At 36.2% G+C, this 17,605-nt stretch overlaps 2 protein-coding genes and 1 long non-coding RNA gene across 4 annotated transcripts; 1 reads left to right on the top strand and 2 right to left on the bottom strand.

The window, feature by feature from the left end:
• Positions 1-612: 612 nt before the first annotated feature.
• LOC124454058 (LIM and senescent cell antigen-like-containing domain protein 1) lies at positions 613-12,811 on the bottom strand. 2 transcript variants are annotated; one of them, XM_047004865.1, is made up of 13 exons: positions 12,555-12,808; positions 11,877-11,922; positions 8,883-8,949; positions 8,101-8,221; positions 7,066-7,106; positions 6,048-6,078; positions 5,248-5,328; positions 4,343-4,438; positions 4,214-4,268; positions 3,703-3,795; positions 2,238-2,289; positions 1,588-1,663; positions 613-958 (listed from the first exon to the last, which is right to left on the bottom strand). In XM_047004865.1, the coding sequence occupies exons 1-13, from the start codon at positions 12,689-12,691 to the stop codon at positions 799-801; spliced, it is 1,056 nt and encodes a 351-aa protein (XP_046860821.1). In that variant the 5' UTR covers positions 12,692-12,808; the 3' UTR covers positions 613-798. The 2 variants fall into 2 exon arrangements, with proteins under 2 accessions (XP_046860821.1, XP_046860822.1); XM_047004866.1 differs by lacking the exon at positions 1,588-1,663 and having other exon boundaries at positions 12,555-12,811.
• LOC124454061 lies at positions 7,282-8,090 on the bottom strand. The gene is made up of 2 exons (XR_006951325.1): positions 7,533-8,090; positions 7,282-7,349 (listed from the first exon to the last, which is right to left on the bottom strand). It is a non-coding gene; the product is annotated as an uncharacterized LOC124454061 (long non-coding RNA).
• LOC124454060 lies at positions 12,788-17,127 on the top strand. Its single transcript, XM_047004867.1, has 2 exons — positions 12,788-13,043; positions 16,080-17,127. Exons 1-2 carry the CDS (start codon positions 12,924-12,926, stop codon positions 16,971-16,973), a joined length of 1,014 nt encoding a protein of 337 aa, XP_046860823.1. The 5' UTR covers positions 12,788-12,923; the 3' UTR covers positions 16,974-17,127.
• The last annotated feature ends 478 nt before the right edge of the window (positions 17,128-17,605 follow it).

Raw genomic sequence — 17,605 nt, 5'->3', positions numbered from 1 at the left:
TTACTAATTACGGGGCCTGTAGGCTAAGACAAAGTTGAGGGCCTTTAAGCGATATCTATTCCTCCCACTAAGTTCAGTTTTCTTTTGCTTTGAATTTCCTGTTAGTAACCCCATAGGGTGAAAAATGGAAGAAGTTCATTTTAAAGTTAAAATGAAATTTCAAAAATCATTGACATGGTCAGGGAAATAGGAAAAGCCAATACTTCATGAGTTCTGAGTATTTAACATTTGAAAAGGAGATAGTACGAAAGCCATTTTTCCTCTGCATTCAATTGCATGTAAGGTTTTCAACAGCATAAATGATCTAAGTTAAACACATTAAGCTAGCCCGGAAAGCAAAAACGTTGAAATCCTAATTGTGTCCAAATATAACGGACCTTTCGAAAGCCCGGGCCTGTAGGCTTAAGCCTACTCAGCCTACTGGATAATCCGCCCCTGGATATCACGATACTAACGATTACTTTGAAATAAAATCAAATTAGGTTCGCGATGACTATATATGGAAACTACTTTTTTCTATGACCATATATGGTAATAACAACTGTTTTGCTATGAGCTATGACCATACAAGGCAAACAATTGCTTTGCTATGACCATAAAAAGAAACAAATATTTTTCCATACCAAAAATTTTATTCAAAGGGTGATAATATCCATAAAATATCGTCAATAATTCCTATAAAACTTAAAAATTTGAAAACGCTATTCATCCAACTATGGTACATTTCTTCATGCAAAATTAACATAAATGGCGAAAACTAGAAAAGACATTGGTACTGAGATGATAGTCAGGTGCAATCTAGTCTTTGTTTTTGTCCTTTTTTTTCTTTCCGGATTTTGAAGGCGGTGGGTTGGGTTGTCCCAGCTCTGCGCGACGGAGACGTTTTTTCATTTCCAGAGGCATCTTCTCGTAGCATTTTCGGCACAACGGTTTCATATCGAACTCATGAAATTTGCTCCTGAAGAGAGAGGGCGTAAAGAAACAAATAGTTATAAATTTATGCTTTTCGTAAGGTGAACTATCTCCACGCATGCCTTTTGTGAATGCATTATGATATTAAATTTATACAGATCAGAAAAAACAGAAAATTATAAAATAAAAATAATAAAACGCGTGCGGTGATTGGTCTATAGCTGTGTTTGCGTGCGGTGATTGGTCTATAGCTGTGTTTGCGTGCGGTGATTGGTCTATAGCTGTGTTTGCGTGCAGTGATTGGTCTATAGTTGTGTTTTCATGCAGTGATTTGTCTATAGCTGTGTTTGCATTAGCCTATAGAAACAGATCTGTGCTCAAACAATCAAATCAATTGAATCAGTCAAAGTGAATTTGCAAATCAATCATGAATACACGTCGGAGGAAAAATCAAAACTTTGTTATAAATTAGTCTGTTTCGCATTATTGATATATTATAAAAGAAATAAAAGATGTTTTTCGTGTTTGCACTGACTTATTCAAACCTCGGAGACGTTTGTGCAACCCTCGACCTTCTGTCTTGCTCTCATCAAACCTCGAGTTCTCCCAAAAGTCTCCTCGTTTTTCATAAGCCTGTGCAAGCACAGTAAATATTTTTTATTTCTTAAGTGTAACCTTAAAGTGAGCTGAGTATCACAACCAAAGCAAACAAAGTGGTTGCTACACCAAAACTTCTCCATTGCGTTTACAGCTATAAAAAATAAAGACAGATGAATTAACAATTATAGAAAACAACACTGACATTCAAAAGTAAACTGATATGTTCCTCGACAGAGTTACTGTTACATACATTTGTAAGCATCTGTACAAAATGTCGTGAAATAAACTTTACGCAACCTCGAGGGATTTCATTAGAAGCATGTAACCGGCGATTTTCACCGGAAACTTTCAATATCCTCACCGGGTACTAGTACCATGTATTAAAATTTGTATTTAGTTGTAATGGAAAGTTTTCAAATAGTGCACAACCCCCCCCCTCACACACGCACGCGCGCACGCACGTGGGTCAAATGGTTTATGTGAATAACCACCCCAAGATGATCATAATCACTATTCAATGAATGCTAACATTGTGTGGAACAAGTTATTGAACACGTGACATAAAATGGTTCTTCTTCCGGTGTTACGTATGTAAAGACAAATATTTTGCTCGTAAAGAGACTTTTTTGAAATCGAAGCCAAAAACTTCGCTGTACGTCTTTCTCGCGTGTGATTGAAGTAAATGTAAGAGATATCTTTGAAAGTATTACATGAAGTATACGTACCATCACCACCAACAATTCCGTGATTACACATGAAGCAAACTTCGCCAAACAACTACGTAAACAAAACAACGTTATTTAGAATATAGTTACTTGGAGAGGTGGGATGGAAGCAAAAATATCTATGAACTTTTATTGTGTCAAAACCTTGCCTACATTACCGCTCGCGTAATTGTTAACATACGGTACGCGTATCAAACGCGTATGATACGAGAACGATACGCGTATGATACGAGAACGATACGCGTATGATACGAGAGCGATACGCGTATGATACGAGAGCGATACGCGTATGATACGAGAACGATACGCGTATGATACGAGAACGATACGCGTATGATACGAGAACGATCCGCGTATGATACGAGAGCGATCCGCGTATGATACGAGAGCGATACGCGTATGATACGAGAGCGATACGCGTATGATACGAGAACGATCCGCGTATGATACGAGAACGATCCGCGTATGATACGAGAGCGATACGCGTATGATACGAGAACGATACGCGTATGATACGAGAACGATACGCGTATGACACGAGAACGATACGCGTATGATACGAGAACGATACGCGTATGATATGAGAACGATACGCGTATGATACGAGAACGATACGCGTATGGTACGAGAGCGATACGCGTATGATACGAGAGCGATACGCGTATGATACGAGAGCGATACGCGTATAATACGAGAGCGATACGCGTATGATACGAGAGCGATACGCGTATGATACGAGAGCGATACGCGTATGATACGAGAACGATACGCGTATGATACGAGAACGATACGAGTATAATACGAGAGCGATACGCGTATGATACGAGAACGATACGCGTATGATACGAGAACGATACGAGTATAATACGAGAGCGATACGCGTATGATACGAGAGCGATACGCGTATAATACGAGAGCGATACGCGTATAATACGAGAGCGATACGCGTATGATACGAGAGCGATACGCGTATGATACGAGAACGATACGCGTATGATACGAGAACGATACGAGTATAATACGAGAGCGATACGCGTATGATACGAGAACGATACGCGTATGATACGAGAACGATACGAGTATAATACGAGAGCGATACGCGTATGATACGAGAGCGATATGCGTATCATACGCAAAATTATGTTAACAAATACGCGAGCGGTACTGCAAACCTTAGTCTAGTCATAATAATCTCTTAGCCCTAGTCTTAATCTTTTTTTAAAACTGCCACGTCAAAATGAAATTGTACACTGTTGCAAAGTTTTTTCCCGCCTTTCTCAGAATATACGTCATCCTCTTTCCAAATGAGCAAATTGGACTGTGACAAGAGGTTTAGCTTTACATGACAAAGTTGCAATGGTACAAATAACAGATTCATGATGGAGAAAGAGACGCCATCATATTCACGTCATAGAAGATTGATTATCGTTAATAGTAAGTTAACAAAGACTAATAAATTACATACCTCATTGTAATGAGTTTCACAATATGGCAATCCATTTTTTTCGTAATGCAAATGACCGTAAAATGGCTTTTCACACTTGGCACAAACGAAATGCTATCAAAAACAAAAAAGTTCAAGCTGTCAAGGGCTTGAAGCAAAATGGCCTTTTACACTAGCACGACACACGTGCGTAGCATGTTCGTAAATGATGATCGTCCAGGTTAATAAAGTCCTGAGAAGGACTGTTTTTGTTGTTGTTGACTGACGTTTCGACAACCTTAGCGGTAGTCATCTTCAGAGTCAAATGAGGAGTAAACGTCAGGTTAGCCGTATTTGTTATCTGGTTCTTACGTCATTGTATTGTGTGTACAGGAAATGTGTATTGTCATTGTGAATTAGTGTGAAGTGAAATATTTTTAGGTGTGAAGTGTAACGTCGTTATATCGTTACAAACATGTATTGATACTCCCGGGTTCAAACTATTTACTTTAACACTTGCGTAAGATGTTGGGTAAATAAAGCAAAAATGTACCTCGACACACCATTGTTTGCCAAGAGCATTCACAACTCGTTCTTCAATAGGTCGCCTGTAACAAATGTTAATGTAAGTTGTAACGGTAATACGGGGGGGGGGGCTTTAGTACGAACTCACAAAACTTACCTACAAGCCCCGCAGATTGGAGTTCCCGTGAGATCGTGACATCGCAGGCAGTACAATTCGTTGTTGCGCTTGCGACATGTGTGGTCAAGTTCTTTACTAAAAATATAAATCACGACAATTACATCAGTGAGTTTAAAACGTGCCTTTCTGAGCCATGACGTGCAAGGTCATTAAGGGGGTGAGTGGGGAGAAATACGTATTCATGTATTCATGTTCTGGCTTTAAGTTCTTTCGAAATCAATTGAGGTCAATGACGGAGATTGTGTTAATTTTTCTTGATCACAGCTTTACTTCACGTGAACACAAACCACAGACATAACGGCTATTATGAAGGTTAGCTATGTTTTTCCGGGTATTAGTCCAAATGGTGGGAATAAAAACTCTACGAAAGAAAGTTTTATGCAGTGCGGTGTTTGAAATTAAATGAAGATAGGATCTTCGCACTTTTGCTGGACAATTTAAGCAATTGTCTCATGAGAACCTGAAAAATTCAGGTGACTCAACAGGAGTTGAGTCACCTGATCCCGTTGAGTCACCTGAATTTTTCAGGTTCTCATGAGACAATTGCTTAAATTGTCCAGCAAAAGTGCGAAGATCATATCTTCATTTAATAAAAACTCTGTTAGAAGTAACTATTTTTGTAAAACAAACGAATAGTAATAAATATGTAAAGCATTATATGTACAACGATATGACGATTTCTGTTTAGTAACCTTACGTAAATGAAAAAACTGGAATCGTATTTAAGTAAGAAAAATCGTTACTTAATTTGCGCAAATCGTGGAAATTGAATAAAATCGCATTTATTGAAACTTATTGCCTGAGCTGATTGTATGATTCGTATACATTAACTGGAATCCCATCAATCATGATTGGCAGTAAAATCAAGAATATTAAATACTTACCCACAGGAATAGCAGTTGTAATGCCAGGGACATACAGGTTCACCCATGTACATAATGTGTTCTCCTTCCGGGATGTAGATACTGAAAACAGTGGAATGAATTGAAATTTAATAGATGCAAATCTAAGGTAAATAATTACGTAATACGCAAGAAAATAAAAATGACGTTAATGCCGATGGCAGTACTGGAAAAACAGCTGTCGACAAAAGTTAACTGAATGAGTGATCCAATACATATTTTAACATACACACTGGGGGCATGTGGTCCCGCACTGAAACAAAATTCTCCCCCCCCTATTTGGCGGTTTTTTTTGTAATTAATAATTCATATATTTTATTGCGGATAATACAAATTCAGTTGGCTTGTATTCATGACACGTCTCTTGTGTTGTTATTAAATTGCTCTACAAATTCATAAAATAGCGTTTACGAAATTGCAGTTTTTACAATTTCACTGGTGAAGGGTATTTTTGTACCCTCTGCCACATTAGCTCACGTTTCACGCCCTTTTGAATACAATGGTCAATCAGTATAAAATCCTTAAAATATCCCTTGAAGTGATCCGGAGAAATGTGTGAGCTTGTTTTGAGCACGAAAAAACACATTTAAGTACTATGTTAAAAGTGAAAAATAAACAAAAATGCGACAACAAAGTATTTACTGCGTAAACAAAGTTCGTTGTTAAAACAAAAAGTCAAAGAAAACAATAGAGCAGCTTAACAGGGCTAACGGTAGGCAAGAATAATGATATTTTAAATGATATATTTACGTATGTATTAAAATGTAAAAGCAAAAACTTACTGACACTTCCTGCACACGTAACGTCCAGTGCCTAAAATAAGATACCAAAATGTCACATCTCGCAAGAAAGTTATTTGAAGAGGCATTAGTTTCCTCGACGAGCACAGTATAGTGAACAAACAGTAAAGCAACACAATTCATTTTTATTGTGCCACGCATATCTTATTCCCATTAAAAAGATCGCCAAATATCAACTACACTTTTCGACCAATAGGACCACGAGCTGGCTAACCAAAGTCAATAGTCTCAATATAAAAAGTACATCCTGTTGCACAGCAAAGTGGTTCTACTGTTTGTTTATTATGCTATACTGGGATCATACAAAGCTTGTCCCACAGTTTTGATCACCCGGATTACGTAGTATCCAAACTGCGATGCTACGTAATGGCGCAAAGGTTAATGAGGTTTTTTAAAGATCGCCAATCGATCTTTAAGATTTCCTCGAATTAATAATATGTGAATGAAAAGGATGAAAACAACGTATTTTTTCCTCTCCCGCGCGAATAGTCTTACATAAAGTACTTAATCAACTTATCGTTGGACAAACATTTCCAAGGGAGCCCATTTCACTTTATACAACTCAAAAAATATCACAACTTGAAGAAAAATTTTGCTGCCTACCAATTTGCGTTTTCACATCTCAAAAAATATTACAACGTGAAGAAAAATTTTGTTGCCTACCAATTTGCGTTTTCACATCTTAAAAAATATCACAACGTGAAGAAAAATTTTGCTGCCCACCAATTTGCGTTTTCACAACTCAAAAAATATCACAACGTGAAGAAAAATTTTGCTGCCTACCAATTTGCGTTTTCACACGAAATATTACTGGCGCAATGAACGTCTGCGCAAACGAATACGATATTTATTCACACGTGCTTCACCACGGTCCAAACACGTGATACAACGACAATGCGTGTCATTGTATATATTAAAACCAGTACACAGAAACGCATACAAATTTCAGAAGATGTGGACACAATAAGGAAAACAAGCCAATGACAAATATAAGACTTACGTTTGGTCTTCTCATCAGCGTTACAGTTCTTGCACAGAGCTCTAATGAAATTACAAAACTGTCATTAAAATTTATGTAGAAATGTGAAATACAATCAGGGGCGCACATCCAAAAAACTACGGTGTTCCACATTTTGGGACCAACTTTCGTAAAGTTTTTATTTCATGAAAAATTCCACAATGATCAGCGAGACCAACTTTTTTCATCCTTGATCAGTTTTTGGACCAACTCTCTGATGTCACGACACCAAAGTCCCCCTAGTGTCACACACCACCAAAGTCCCCCTAATGTCACACACCACCGTCCCCTAATGTCACACACCACCGAAGTCCCCCTAATGTCACACACCACCGAAGTCCCCCTAATGTCACACACCACCAAAGTCTCCCTAGTGTCACACCACCAAAGTCCCCCTTGGTGTCACACCACCAAAGTCCCCCTTGGTGTCACACACCACCAAAGTCCACCTAGTGTCACACCACCAAAGTCCCCCTAGTGTTAAACACCATCAAAGTCCCCCTAGTGTCAAACACCACCAAAGTCCCCTAATGTCACACACCACGAAAGTCCCCCTAGTGTCAAACACCACCAAAGTCCCCCTAGTGTCACACCACCATACTCCCTAGTGTCAACAACAACCACACACTCTCCACTATCACCCCACCACAGCTCCTAGCTGTTGTCTCATGTAGCTGTTGTCTCATGTAGCTGTTGTCTCATGTAGCTGTTGTCTCATGTAGCTGTTGTCTCATGTAGCTGTTGTCTCATGTAGCTGTTGTCTCATGTAACTGTTGTCTCATGTAGCTGTTGTCTCATGTAGCTGTTGTCTCATGTAGCTGTTGTCTCATGTAGCTGTTGTCTCATGTAGCTGTTGTCTCATGTAGCTGTTGTCTCATGTAGCTGTTGTCTCATGTAGCTGTTGTCTCATGTAGCTGTTACATTTGTACAGCTTATAGCTGTAGGTAAAGAACAATTTGCTGCTTTTGTGGCAAATGTAATACATTATCATTTAAATGATGATGTTTTAGTACATACCTGCCAGCGTTCTTAACAAAACCACTATCAGCAAGAGTAACATTGCAAATTTCACAACGGAAGCAATCTGGATGCCAGCAAGCCTGCATGGCACGAATCACTCGACCAATAATAAAATCACCTAGATGTAAACATATAATAAATATATCAAAGTGTCTAAACACACAACCTCTAGTGCAGTGTGCGAATTAGTTGAGAAAAAACGATGTGCAATTTTTTTGACAAAAGTGTTTCTTTAGAGGCATAATCAAAGCGATATTACGTTAATTATTATATAGCGCTAATTGCTAAATTAATATTTTTAAACGTGAACAAATTCATATGGTTTACGACAGTGTTTTTCGTTAAAACCGCTGATTTTCACACATCGTTTGAAAAAGTGATGTGCAAATTGCACGTTGCACACACCGTTAATTCGCACACTGCTCTAGTGAACGTACGGTTTATAAAATACTTAGCTGTAATATATTACAAGTATATGGAAGTGCCCGCACAACAACTGATAAACTTAAGGTTTACAAAAAAACTGTCAGATATTACATACATATCAAAGTGAAACCTTAGAGAACTGAAGGTTTATGAAGAAGCTGTTACATATTTACAAGTTTATCAAGTGCCAAGATAAACATCTTGTAAACTTATAATAGATGTTACATATAGTACAAGTACATCAAAGGGCCTCTACGACCTCTAGTAAAGTTAAGATTTACGTGTGAAGAAGCTGTTACATGCTACAAGCACTGGAACAAAAACTTAAGAAATATGACATTAAAATTTCATACCACACTTCTTGCAACGTGGTGCAAACAGCGTTTGAAAGCAGTGTTCACAAAATCTGCGACCATCATACTACAAAAAAAGAAAAGAAAAGTGAGCACGATACAACCTTATGACTGAGAAAAATGTGGTTTTAGAACACAAAAGTAAGTAAAAGATTCAACTAACAAAGTACTTTATGTTTCTCTCAAAATTGCTCTTAGCTACGTAGTCAAGTCCAGTGTGCGAATTAACGGTGTGCAATGTGCAATTTGCACATTGTTTTAGCTAAAATGAAAACAATTGCACATCACTTTTTCAAACGATGTGCAAAAATTAGCGGTTTTAACGAAAAACACTGTCGTAAATCATATGAATTTGTTCAAGTTTAAAAATATTAATTTAGCAATTAGCGCTTTATAATAATTAACGTAATATCGATTTGATTATGCCTCTAAAGAAACACTTTTGTCAAAAAAAATTGCACATCGTTTTTTCTGAACAAATTCGCACACTGGTTAAGTTACAATCACATCGATACTCACGTATGTACGTATGCTAATATCGTAGTAAACAATCACATCGATACTCACGTATGTACGTATGCTAATATCGTAGTAAACAATCACATCGATACTCACGTATGTACGTATGCTAATATCGTAGTAATTATAAATGAAATGTTTGACAAACATACATTTCCACACAAACATAACCTCACACTATTTAGACATCCAGTTGCATAACAACTATAAGACCTATCCTATTGTATCCTATTGTATCCTCTTGTATCTTCTTGTATCCTATTGTATACAAATTATCCTATTGTATCCTCTTGTATCCTATTGTATCCTATTGTAAAAATTCCATAAAAATTACTAACTCTTACAACTGGAAGAACAACATACACCCCACTCAAACTCAGCTCTTGACTAAAGCAAGCCATGAACTCACACTGTCCTTATTGTCACAGTTAGAAAAGCCCTTCAAATACATAAAAAATAAAATTTCATCCTCGTGTCATAATTTAACACCTTACTACTCTGGGCATAAATAACTAACGGCCAGCTTGTGTACATCATTCTGTATTATAATGGTCTTGAAATAAGACTGAAATTTTAGAGTTTCAATTGTTTTATGTTTACGTACATATAACTTTAATCAAGTTCACAAGATGTATTTTTTTAGATTATGTGTTATAGTATATATTACGAACATGTTGCTTGGTCAAGACTTATGGTCTCTAGATGTTTTTGACGGTAAAAATAGATAACTAAAATAGATAACTATTCACACCTTGTTGATTAGAATGTGTATATTACTATTCTCATTTTGATGTTTGGAATGTATAAGTAAATGCTCACATTGATGTTTATAATGTAGATGTGACTACGTACGTACGCTCACATTGATGTTCAAAATGGCACATAACTAAATCTTCACCTTGATGTTTAGATTGCGTATGTAAACATATTCCGCTTGACATTTAAAATGTGTATGCAAGCTTACACTCATATGATGTATGGGATTGTACAATGCAAGTGTAATGAAATTCAAGCACTTTCTAATCACATATCAAGGTCATTCATATTTTGAAAAATGTATGGACAATTAAACGCTTTAATTATCAAACAAGACATCATAACATAAGAAAGCATAAAAATGAAGAACTTAAACTTATTTTCTTAATGAATAGAGAATAAATAGTGTGTTTTCATGCAAAATGAAAGCCGACTCGTAGGTACACAAGATACTTCCATGTTTCAACATAAAGATTTAAGTGTCATCTCAGCTTCTCAAAAAAAAAATTGTATACTGACATGTTTATATGAAATTTCATCAAAAAATTAGAATTCGAGGACATTGAAAAACATCTTTAAGCTTGGAATCATTTATTTTAAATCATGCCTGTACATTTACATTTTTTTGAAGGCTGCCTAAAAAATGCAGTAAGCCTTGCATGGTCCAAAGTTGTCGTGCAAACAAACTGCACTAATTCCTTATTCTTATTCATTCAAACCCAATTCCTCAAAAATTCTGGTCGGTGAATATTGCAAAACGTTATGGGAAAATTTAAAGGTCGCACTTTTCTTAAATGACCAATGTGCACAAGTACTTTGGATTGATGTTTGCATCTAGCTGTAGGCACTTGCAGTTAGCACAGCTACCTAGGATCTCAACATCTGACAGTCATGTTTTAAATTCAAGGTCATACAGGGCCATTCTATAAAAACTGTGTAGTAATTGTGAGAAAATACAAAATGTATATTTTTTACTTTAATCTAACCTCATGGACATTCAATAAAAACTGTGTAGTAATTGTGAGAAAATACATAATGTATATTTTTCACTTTAATCTAAACTCATTGGATGCATTCATTAATATGTATATTGTTAAAATTAAATTGGCTTGCTCATTTCTGGCAGTTGAGATTGCTCCAACACTTGTTTTCATGAATTGCAATGAGACTCGATCAACAAAAAAATAATGGGCAGGAAGTCTGAGGTTAATGTCAGTCAATTTTCTAAACCATTACATTCCTACATTATTTTGCCTAATCTTAACAATCATTTTTCTAAATTACTTAAGTTATTTTATTCACTTCCATTTAAGGAAAAATTGAGTTCTAATGCTGCTCTCTGACATGGGTCAAATTCCACTTCATTTACACACTGAATCACTGTCTCTACTTATGATTGTCTCTCATAAAACCTAATTGTTCTCTGTAAGAATAATTCTGTTCGTGCATGTTTCTAATAAATAAGTCACATACTCAAAAGATTTTGGAACTAATACAAAAGGACATAATAAATATATATGTATTCACCAAAACCTGTCTTTCTGAACTATTTACATAATCCAAGTTTGTTAGGTTTTAATACCTACCTAAAGAAATGCTGGGGCATAAACAATTTAAAAATTGCTAGCTAGAACTACCAAACAACTGGCAGTCTCTGGTTCTATACCAAACAAGAATACGATACATCATTTTGACTAGACATAAATATAAGACTTTTACCTCATAGAATATGCCATCGGGAAACGTATTAAAACATTGCACACAACTAAAAAAAATACAGATATAATTATCACGACTTTAGAAATAGCAGTAGATTTTCTCACAAAATTTACTGCTAAAATTTTGTCACGAAGTAATCATGAAGAGCAGGGCGTATACGTAATCCACCTTAAAAAAATGTATATACATACGCTCGTTGTAAATTTGTACATATATACTGACAGGATATTTAATATAAATTCCTGATTTCGAAGATTGGGAAGCTCTTGGTAGAGCGGTGTGTTTTACAATAAAAATTATACAGACAATAAGTCTTATTGGGGGAGCTTTCTAGGGTCAAGTTAGTCGTGTTATTTAAAAGAAAAACTGGCCAAGTTTAGAAAATCAGGCAACTGCCCAAAAGCTGGCCATGCTATTTCATCTAAGAAAGAACAAGAAAAACAACCGGGGCAGGTACACTTGTCAAGGACAATTGTGTTTATAGTAACTTGGTAAATACGCGGTAGAGCGTTTTTAGAAATGTTTGTCATGGCAGTCAAAAATCGCCGCAAAATTATTGAAGAACAACAAGTTGTATATAGTCACTACAATACAATTAAAATTTAACAAATAAATTAAACACAAACAGACGGAAAACCTCACAACTAACTCGCAGATTATTGTTCATTTGGCACTTACATAAAGCAACGTTCATGTAAAATTTGTCCGTTTGAATTTACCATTCGCTCATCTGGAGCAAAGCCTTCGTCACATATATTACAAACTACTCCAGTTAGGCTGTTTTGAGTTCCTTGAGCCTCGATCAAAACGGGCATTTTCGTAGACTACTACTCGAAAGTCAAAATTTGAAGTCAATCCGAGCGTTTATGAATAGATTTATTACGTATATGATTTCTTTCGTGGTCGCGGGTCTTCGAGAAGATGACAAGTGCTCTGCCCCGGATATGACGTCATTTTGCTGAATAGGGGAACAAGAGAAAGGTGTGGCACGTTGCTTAATACTTACACTAGTTGTTATAATTTTCACGATTTTACTTTCTGAAAATAATGGTTCTTGTTGGAGCCGTAACTCTACCTCATGCAGGAATATCTTTCGATGGCGAAGGTGCTGCAAGCCCCTCTGAATCATGTCGTAGAAGATACGCTGGGCTTCCTCAGGAGTTACAGGTAGGAAACGTGCTTGAATTTTTTACATTCATAACATAGGAGTCACGGATCCAATTACGTTATACATAAATTCCTCGCAAGAGTCATGCTGGGACGTTACAATAACACGCAGATATGAACAAGTGGCAAATATATGTTTGTTGTGATCAATATAATATATTGATTGTATGTGGAGTAAGTCAAATTTTATCAAAGAAAGATCTGGAAATGGGTTGCCTTGTGTGCGTTGTTTTTATAAAGAAAAATCTAAATAAGCTAATCTATTCAGAAAAAACTATGTATATTTTTATGATACTAAACAATGCTACACATAAACGCGACATTTTAAAAATTAAATCGCAGTTCAGTATTTAGCTATTGTAGAAATATTTTCATCTTTTTACTGTAGAGGTGATGTGTGACAGAAAATATACATATGCAGGTGCATTATAGTTATTATGTAAAACTGACATGCTTACAAAATTGAACTGTACCTACTAAATGTAACTAACAAGTCGTGACTGAACAGTTAGTTTGAATACGCCTTTAGCGTCAACACAGCCCAGGGCGGATTTATGGGGGGGTGGGGGTGGACTGAGTAGTTTTGTACTTCACCCCTTTTTTTGCTGTTCGAAATTTTCAAAAAAGTATTAAATGTTGTTTGTGAATTACGATTAAACATTCTGAATTCGTATTTCCAGTAAAATTTATTTAGATAAGTTACTAAATAGTGATCGGTACACACAAATTAAGAGCGCGCGTTTGTTACCGCTGACCATGTGAACTCATTCATGCTTAACATGATGGCATGAAAATGCAAATAAGACAACTTTTATTAAAGTAAATGGTTTGAACCCGGGAGTATCGTTACATGTTTGTAAATGTAGATCGTCCAGGTTGGTATAGTCCTGAGAAGGACTGTTTTTGTTGTTGATGACTGACGTTTCGACAAACTTAGCGGTAGTCATCTTCAGAGTCAAAAACTTTTATTCAACTTTTACTCAACAACTTTTATTATGTGATTAGCATAAACCAACGAAACTCCAGATGAAACATAGACGGAACACATGGGGCAGTTTTGTTAAAAGAACTTTCAAGAAGAACAAAAATCAAATAAACTATAGCAGCTTACTAAAAGTACCATTCTTTTTCTAAATTGCTACAAAATATGATTTTCAATTATTTTAGAGGTGTAAGTGTTCTCCCAGACCCCTCTAGGTGGAATAGTTCAGTATCCCCACTTTGTCACCCCTTGCAGAAATCTTGTACCCACCCCAGCAGCCCTAATTTTATGAGGTTTAACTCATTTAAGATTGAATACATCAAAACTAGCATTGTGAAATACTCTCAGTAGAAAAAAAGATCGATGAAGAATTCTTACATTCAGTCAGAATTACAACCAAAATTATATATCATTCTGCAACTAGCTCATGTAAATACGAAGCCTGTAGCTTTCGCTTGGAGACTTTAGCAAGCAAAAATGGGCTTGGACTGGGTTCTATTTAGCAGCCTTGCCATTTAAACTTTAAGAGGCCCTTTATTTGCAATAGAAACTTGAATAAGTCGGAAGAATATCAAGCGACGTGTAGACGCAAAAATATTTTGATGCGATACGCAAAGAAAACGATATGGTTAAAAATACATCCGGGTTCGTGTGGTCTGTGAACGGGGCTTTACACTTCAGAGTCTCAGAGCCTTACGAAAACCTTCAGATGAGTTTAGATTGAGAAATTTGCAATTGTTAAGTACGTGGTAAATTTTCCATTAATTGATTTTAGTTGCTGGATCATGTCGTTGACCTTACCTCGCCAAACTATGCCACTGTTTTTAAAGCCTCTTTTTATTTCCAACGCTCAAGTTATTGAGAGTTTTTTTAATATATGAACGGCGTACAAAACCATTGACGTTCAGGGGCAGATCAAGCTTTCGCGGAGCCCCTGGCAGTCAAAAAGATCCCCCCTCACCCAACAGACATCCTTTATCCACAAAAACTTTAAAAGAATTAATATTTTTTCTCAACAATGATTTTCTTACAATGACGAGCCCAACGTTTCTTACGATATATTTTACTAACATAACATTTGATCTCATTTATAGTTTGTAATAAAATGCCAAGTTGACATTAAATGGAAGAACTCACAATTTTGTCTTAAATACGAAGTTTCAATTTAAAACTAAAAGCTTATCTTCCATGTTGCAGTTTTTGTATTTACTCTTGCCACACAAAGGCAATGTTTCCATTGAAAGTATTTGCTTTGCGCGTGCGTGGCCTTCAAAACACGGGTCCCTGGCAACCACCCTTAACGGGTCCCTGGCAACCACCCTCAACGCCTTCTCCTTAATCCGGCCCTGGTGACGTTGATTGCATAAAGAGAACTTGAATTAGCAAGTTTATCATTCATTTGAAAAATCTGCACGTCTGATTGCCTAAAAACAATCTGATAAACTCTCATATCCGATGAGGATGACGTATAGGCGTCAGATATTAGGAATAATCCCACGCTATACGGCATTTGCATTTAATATTCCAAGCTCAGACGTCATCACTCACACACGATAAGAAACAAGCGGTGCGATAAACAAAAAGAAACAGCATTAAAATTTGATCGTAATTTTACACCTTTTTCACATTTAGTTAATATATAATTCTTTTAATAAATAATCATTGAACTCGGTTCTTGCATTATCTTATCAACAAATTCAACAAAGAGTTATCGAACCGTGGTATGTTTCATCCGATAATAAACAAATTGCTAAATACTTTTATGCATATTATGGTTGTGTAAATCAGACATTACAAACCCACGTTACCTACAAACGTCGACTATTTATTTTGAAGGATCTGTACAATAAAACTCTTATACCTAAATTTATTAAAAAAGCCTTAGGTTTCACTTGTGTTTGTATTTTTACTTTAGATTACACATGTGTTTATATTTTGATTGCATATTCGCACGATTGACTTTAAAGAGGACTGGGCGAGGGGTTAATTCCGCATAAATTGTTCGACTTTTGTTATTCTTTGTGTTTATAACTTATTGTTTTTAATATTTTCAGACGACCCTCACTGATCTCTTTAAGTGCATCGTAAAAACTTGTCAAAATGCTGCATCTCTGAAGCCAGATCTTGTTGTATTACACACACCACATGGTATTTCATTGTCTAAAAGTCTTGGAGTATATTTGAACGACGTTGCTAAAGGAGATGCTACGTGGAAAGATGAATGGGCTGATTTCAAAGTGGAAGTGCCATTGGATAAAGCGATGTCGGAAAAAATAATTGAGCATTTAGAAACGGAGGGAATCAATGTTCAGGGTGTGAGAACGTTTGACGTTCTTGAAACACCACTTCGATGGGGAGAGGTTATTCCATTGTGGTATTTGAATAGAGAGTTCGAAAACACCCATAAGCATCCTAAATACGTCATTATTAGTCAGCCAATCAAGGAAATCGCCGTGAAGGATGTAATGATTGATATTGGTAGGTCTCTTGGTAGATACTTTGATCAGACTAAATTTAGAACCTTGTTCGTGGTCAGCGGAGATCTTTCTCATGCACATTTTAACCATTACAAAAATTTACCCTATTATTCACCTGATCCGAAATGGGCCTTACCTCAAAGTTCATGTAAGGCAGAGCTTTTTGATTGTGCTATTGTGTCTTGGGTAATTTCTCAGCCTAAAAATTCAGAAAGCAAAACCACATCTAATGGTGTTTGGAACGTCGCTAATGCCCACTATTGGCTATCAAAGGCCGAGGAGCTTGAAAAGGAAGCATACTCTTGTGGTCTTGGTGGATTTTTTGTTCTTCATGGAATTCTCTCTCAATGTAACAAGCCAATATACAGTAGAATGTTCGGGAGATTTGCACCGTTCTATTACGGTATGATGGCTTCTTCTTTTATCATTAAAATGAAAACTCTGCAATATGAACATCAAGTTTTCAGTTAAGAACGTCCCACAAGATGACTCAAATTAGTGGAATTAATTGAATACAGTATGCTCGGCTTTATATGTTGTTTATGTATTTTGGATGCACTACTGTGCGTGTTTGTTTTTACGTTACCTGTACAGTAAACACAAACCAATAAACATAAAATCCGCATATTTTTTAATGTAATCAATAATACTTTTCCACCTGTTTGACATACTGTTTGACATATTGTTTGACATACTGTTTGACATATTGTTTGACATATTGTTTGACATATTGTTTGACATATTGTTTGGCATACTGTTTGACATATTGTTTGACATACTGTTTGACATACTGCTTGACATATTGTTTGGCATGCTGTTTGACATATTGTTTGACATACTGTTTGACATATTGTTTGGCATACTCTTTGACATATTGTTTGACATACTGTTTGACATACTGTTTGACATATTGTTTGACATACTGTTTGACATATTGTTTGGCATACTGTTTGACATATCTGTAGTTGTGTCATTTTTGTATGCTCTGGCGTGTTCGTTAATTTATAAGATTTTCAATGTGACGTATACTTTTTGAGATGGAGAATCGCTCTACATAAAAACGTGCCTACAACATCTAACATAAATTTGGAAAACAAAAATAA

This window comes from Xenia sp. Carnegie-2017, unplaced genomic scaffold (assembly GCF_021976095.1).
Source record: "Xenia sp. Carnegie-2017 unplaced genomic scaffold, XeniaSp_v1 HiC_scaffold_3, whole genome shotgun sequence".
Classification (NCBI taxonomy): Eukaryota; Metazoa; Cnidaria; class Anthozoa; order Malacalcyonacea; family Xeniidae; genus Xenia; species Xenia sp. Carnegie-2017.
Note: the sequence above shows the minus strand (reverse complement) of the source record. Positions and strands in the feature narration are given on the sequence as shown.

Excerpts from the sequence above, each read along its gene's own strand:
- LOC124454058 (XM_047004865.1), bottom strand. The coding sequence starts at position 12,691 with ATGCCCGTTTTGATCGAGGCTCAAGGAACTCAAAACAGCCTAACTGGA. Across the intron at positions 5,329-6,047 it reads TACGTGTGCAGGAAGTGTCA|TATCTACATCCCGGAAGGAG; the intron begins GTAAGTTTTTGC and ends CACTGTTTTCAG. Across the intron at positions 1,664-2,237 it reads CGGAATTGTTGGTGGTGATG|CTGTAAACGCAATGGAGAAG; the intron begins GTACGTATACTT and ends TATTTTTTATAG.
- LOC124454060 (XM_047004867.1), top strand. The coding sequence starts at position 12,924 with ATGGTTCTTGTTGGAGCCGTAACTCTACCTCATGCAGGAATATCTTTC. Across the intron at positions 13,044-16,079 it reads GGCTTCCTCAGGAGTTACAG|ACGACCCTCACTGATCTCTT; the intron begins GTAGGAAACGTG and ends TAATATTTTCAG.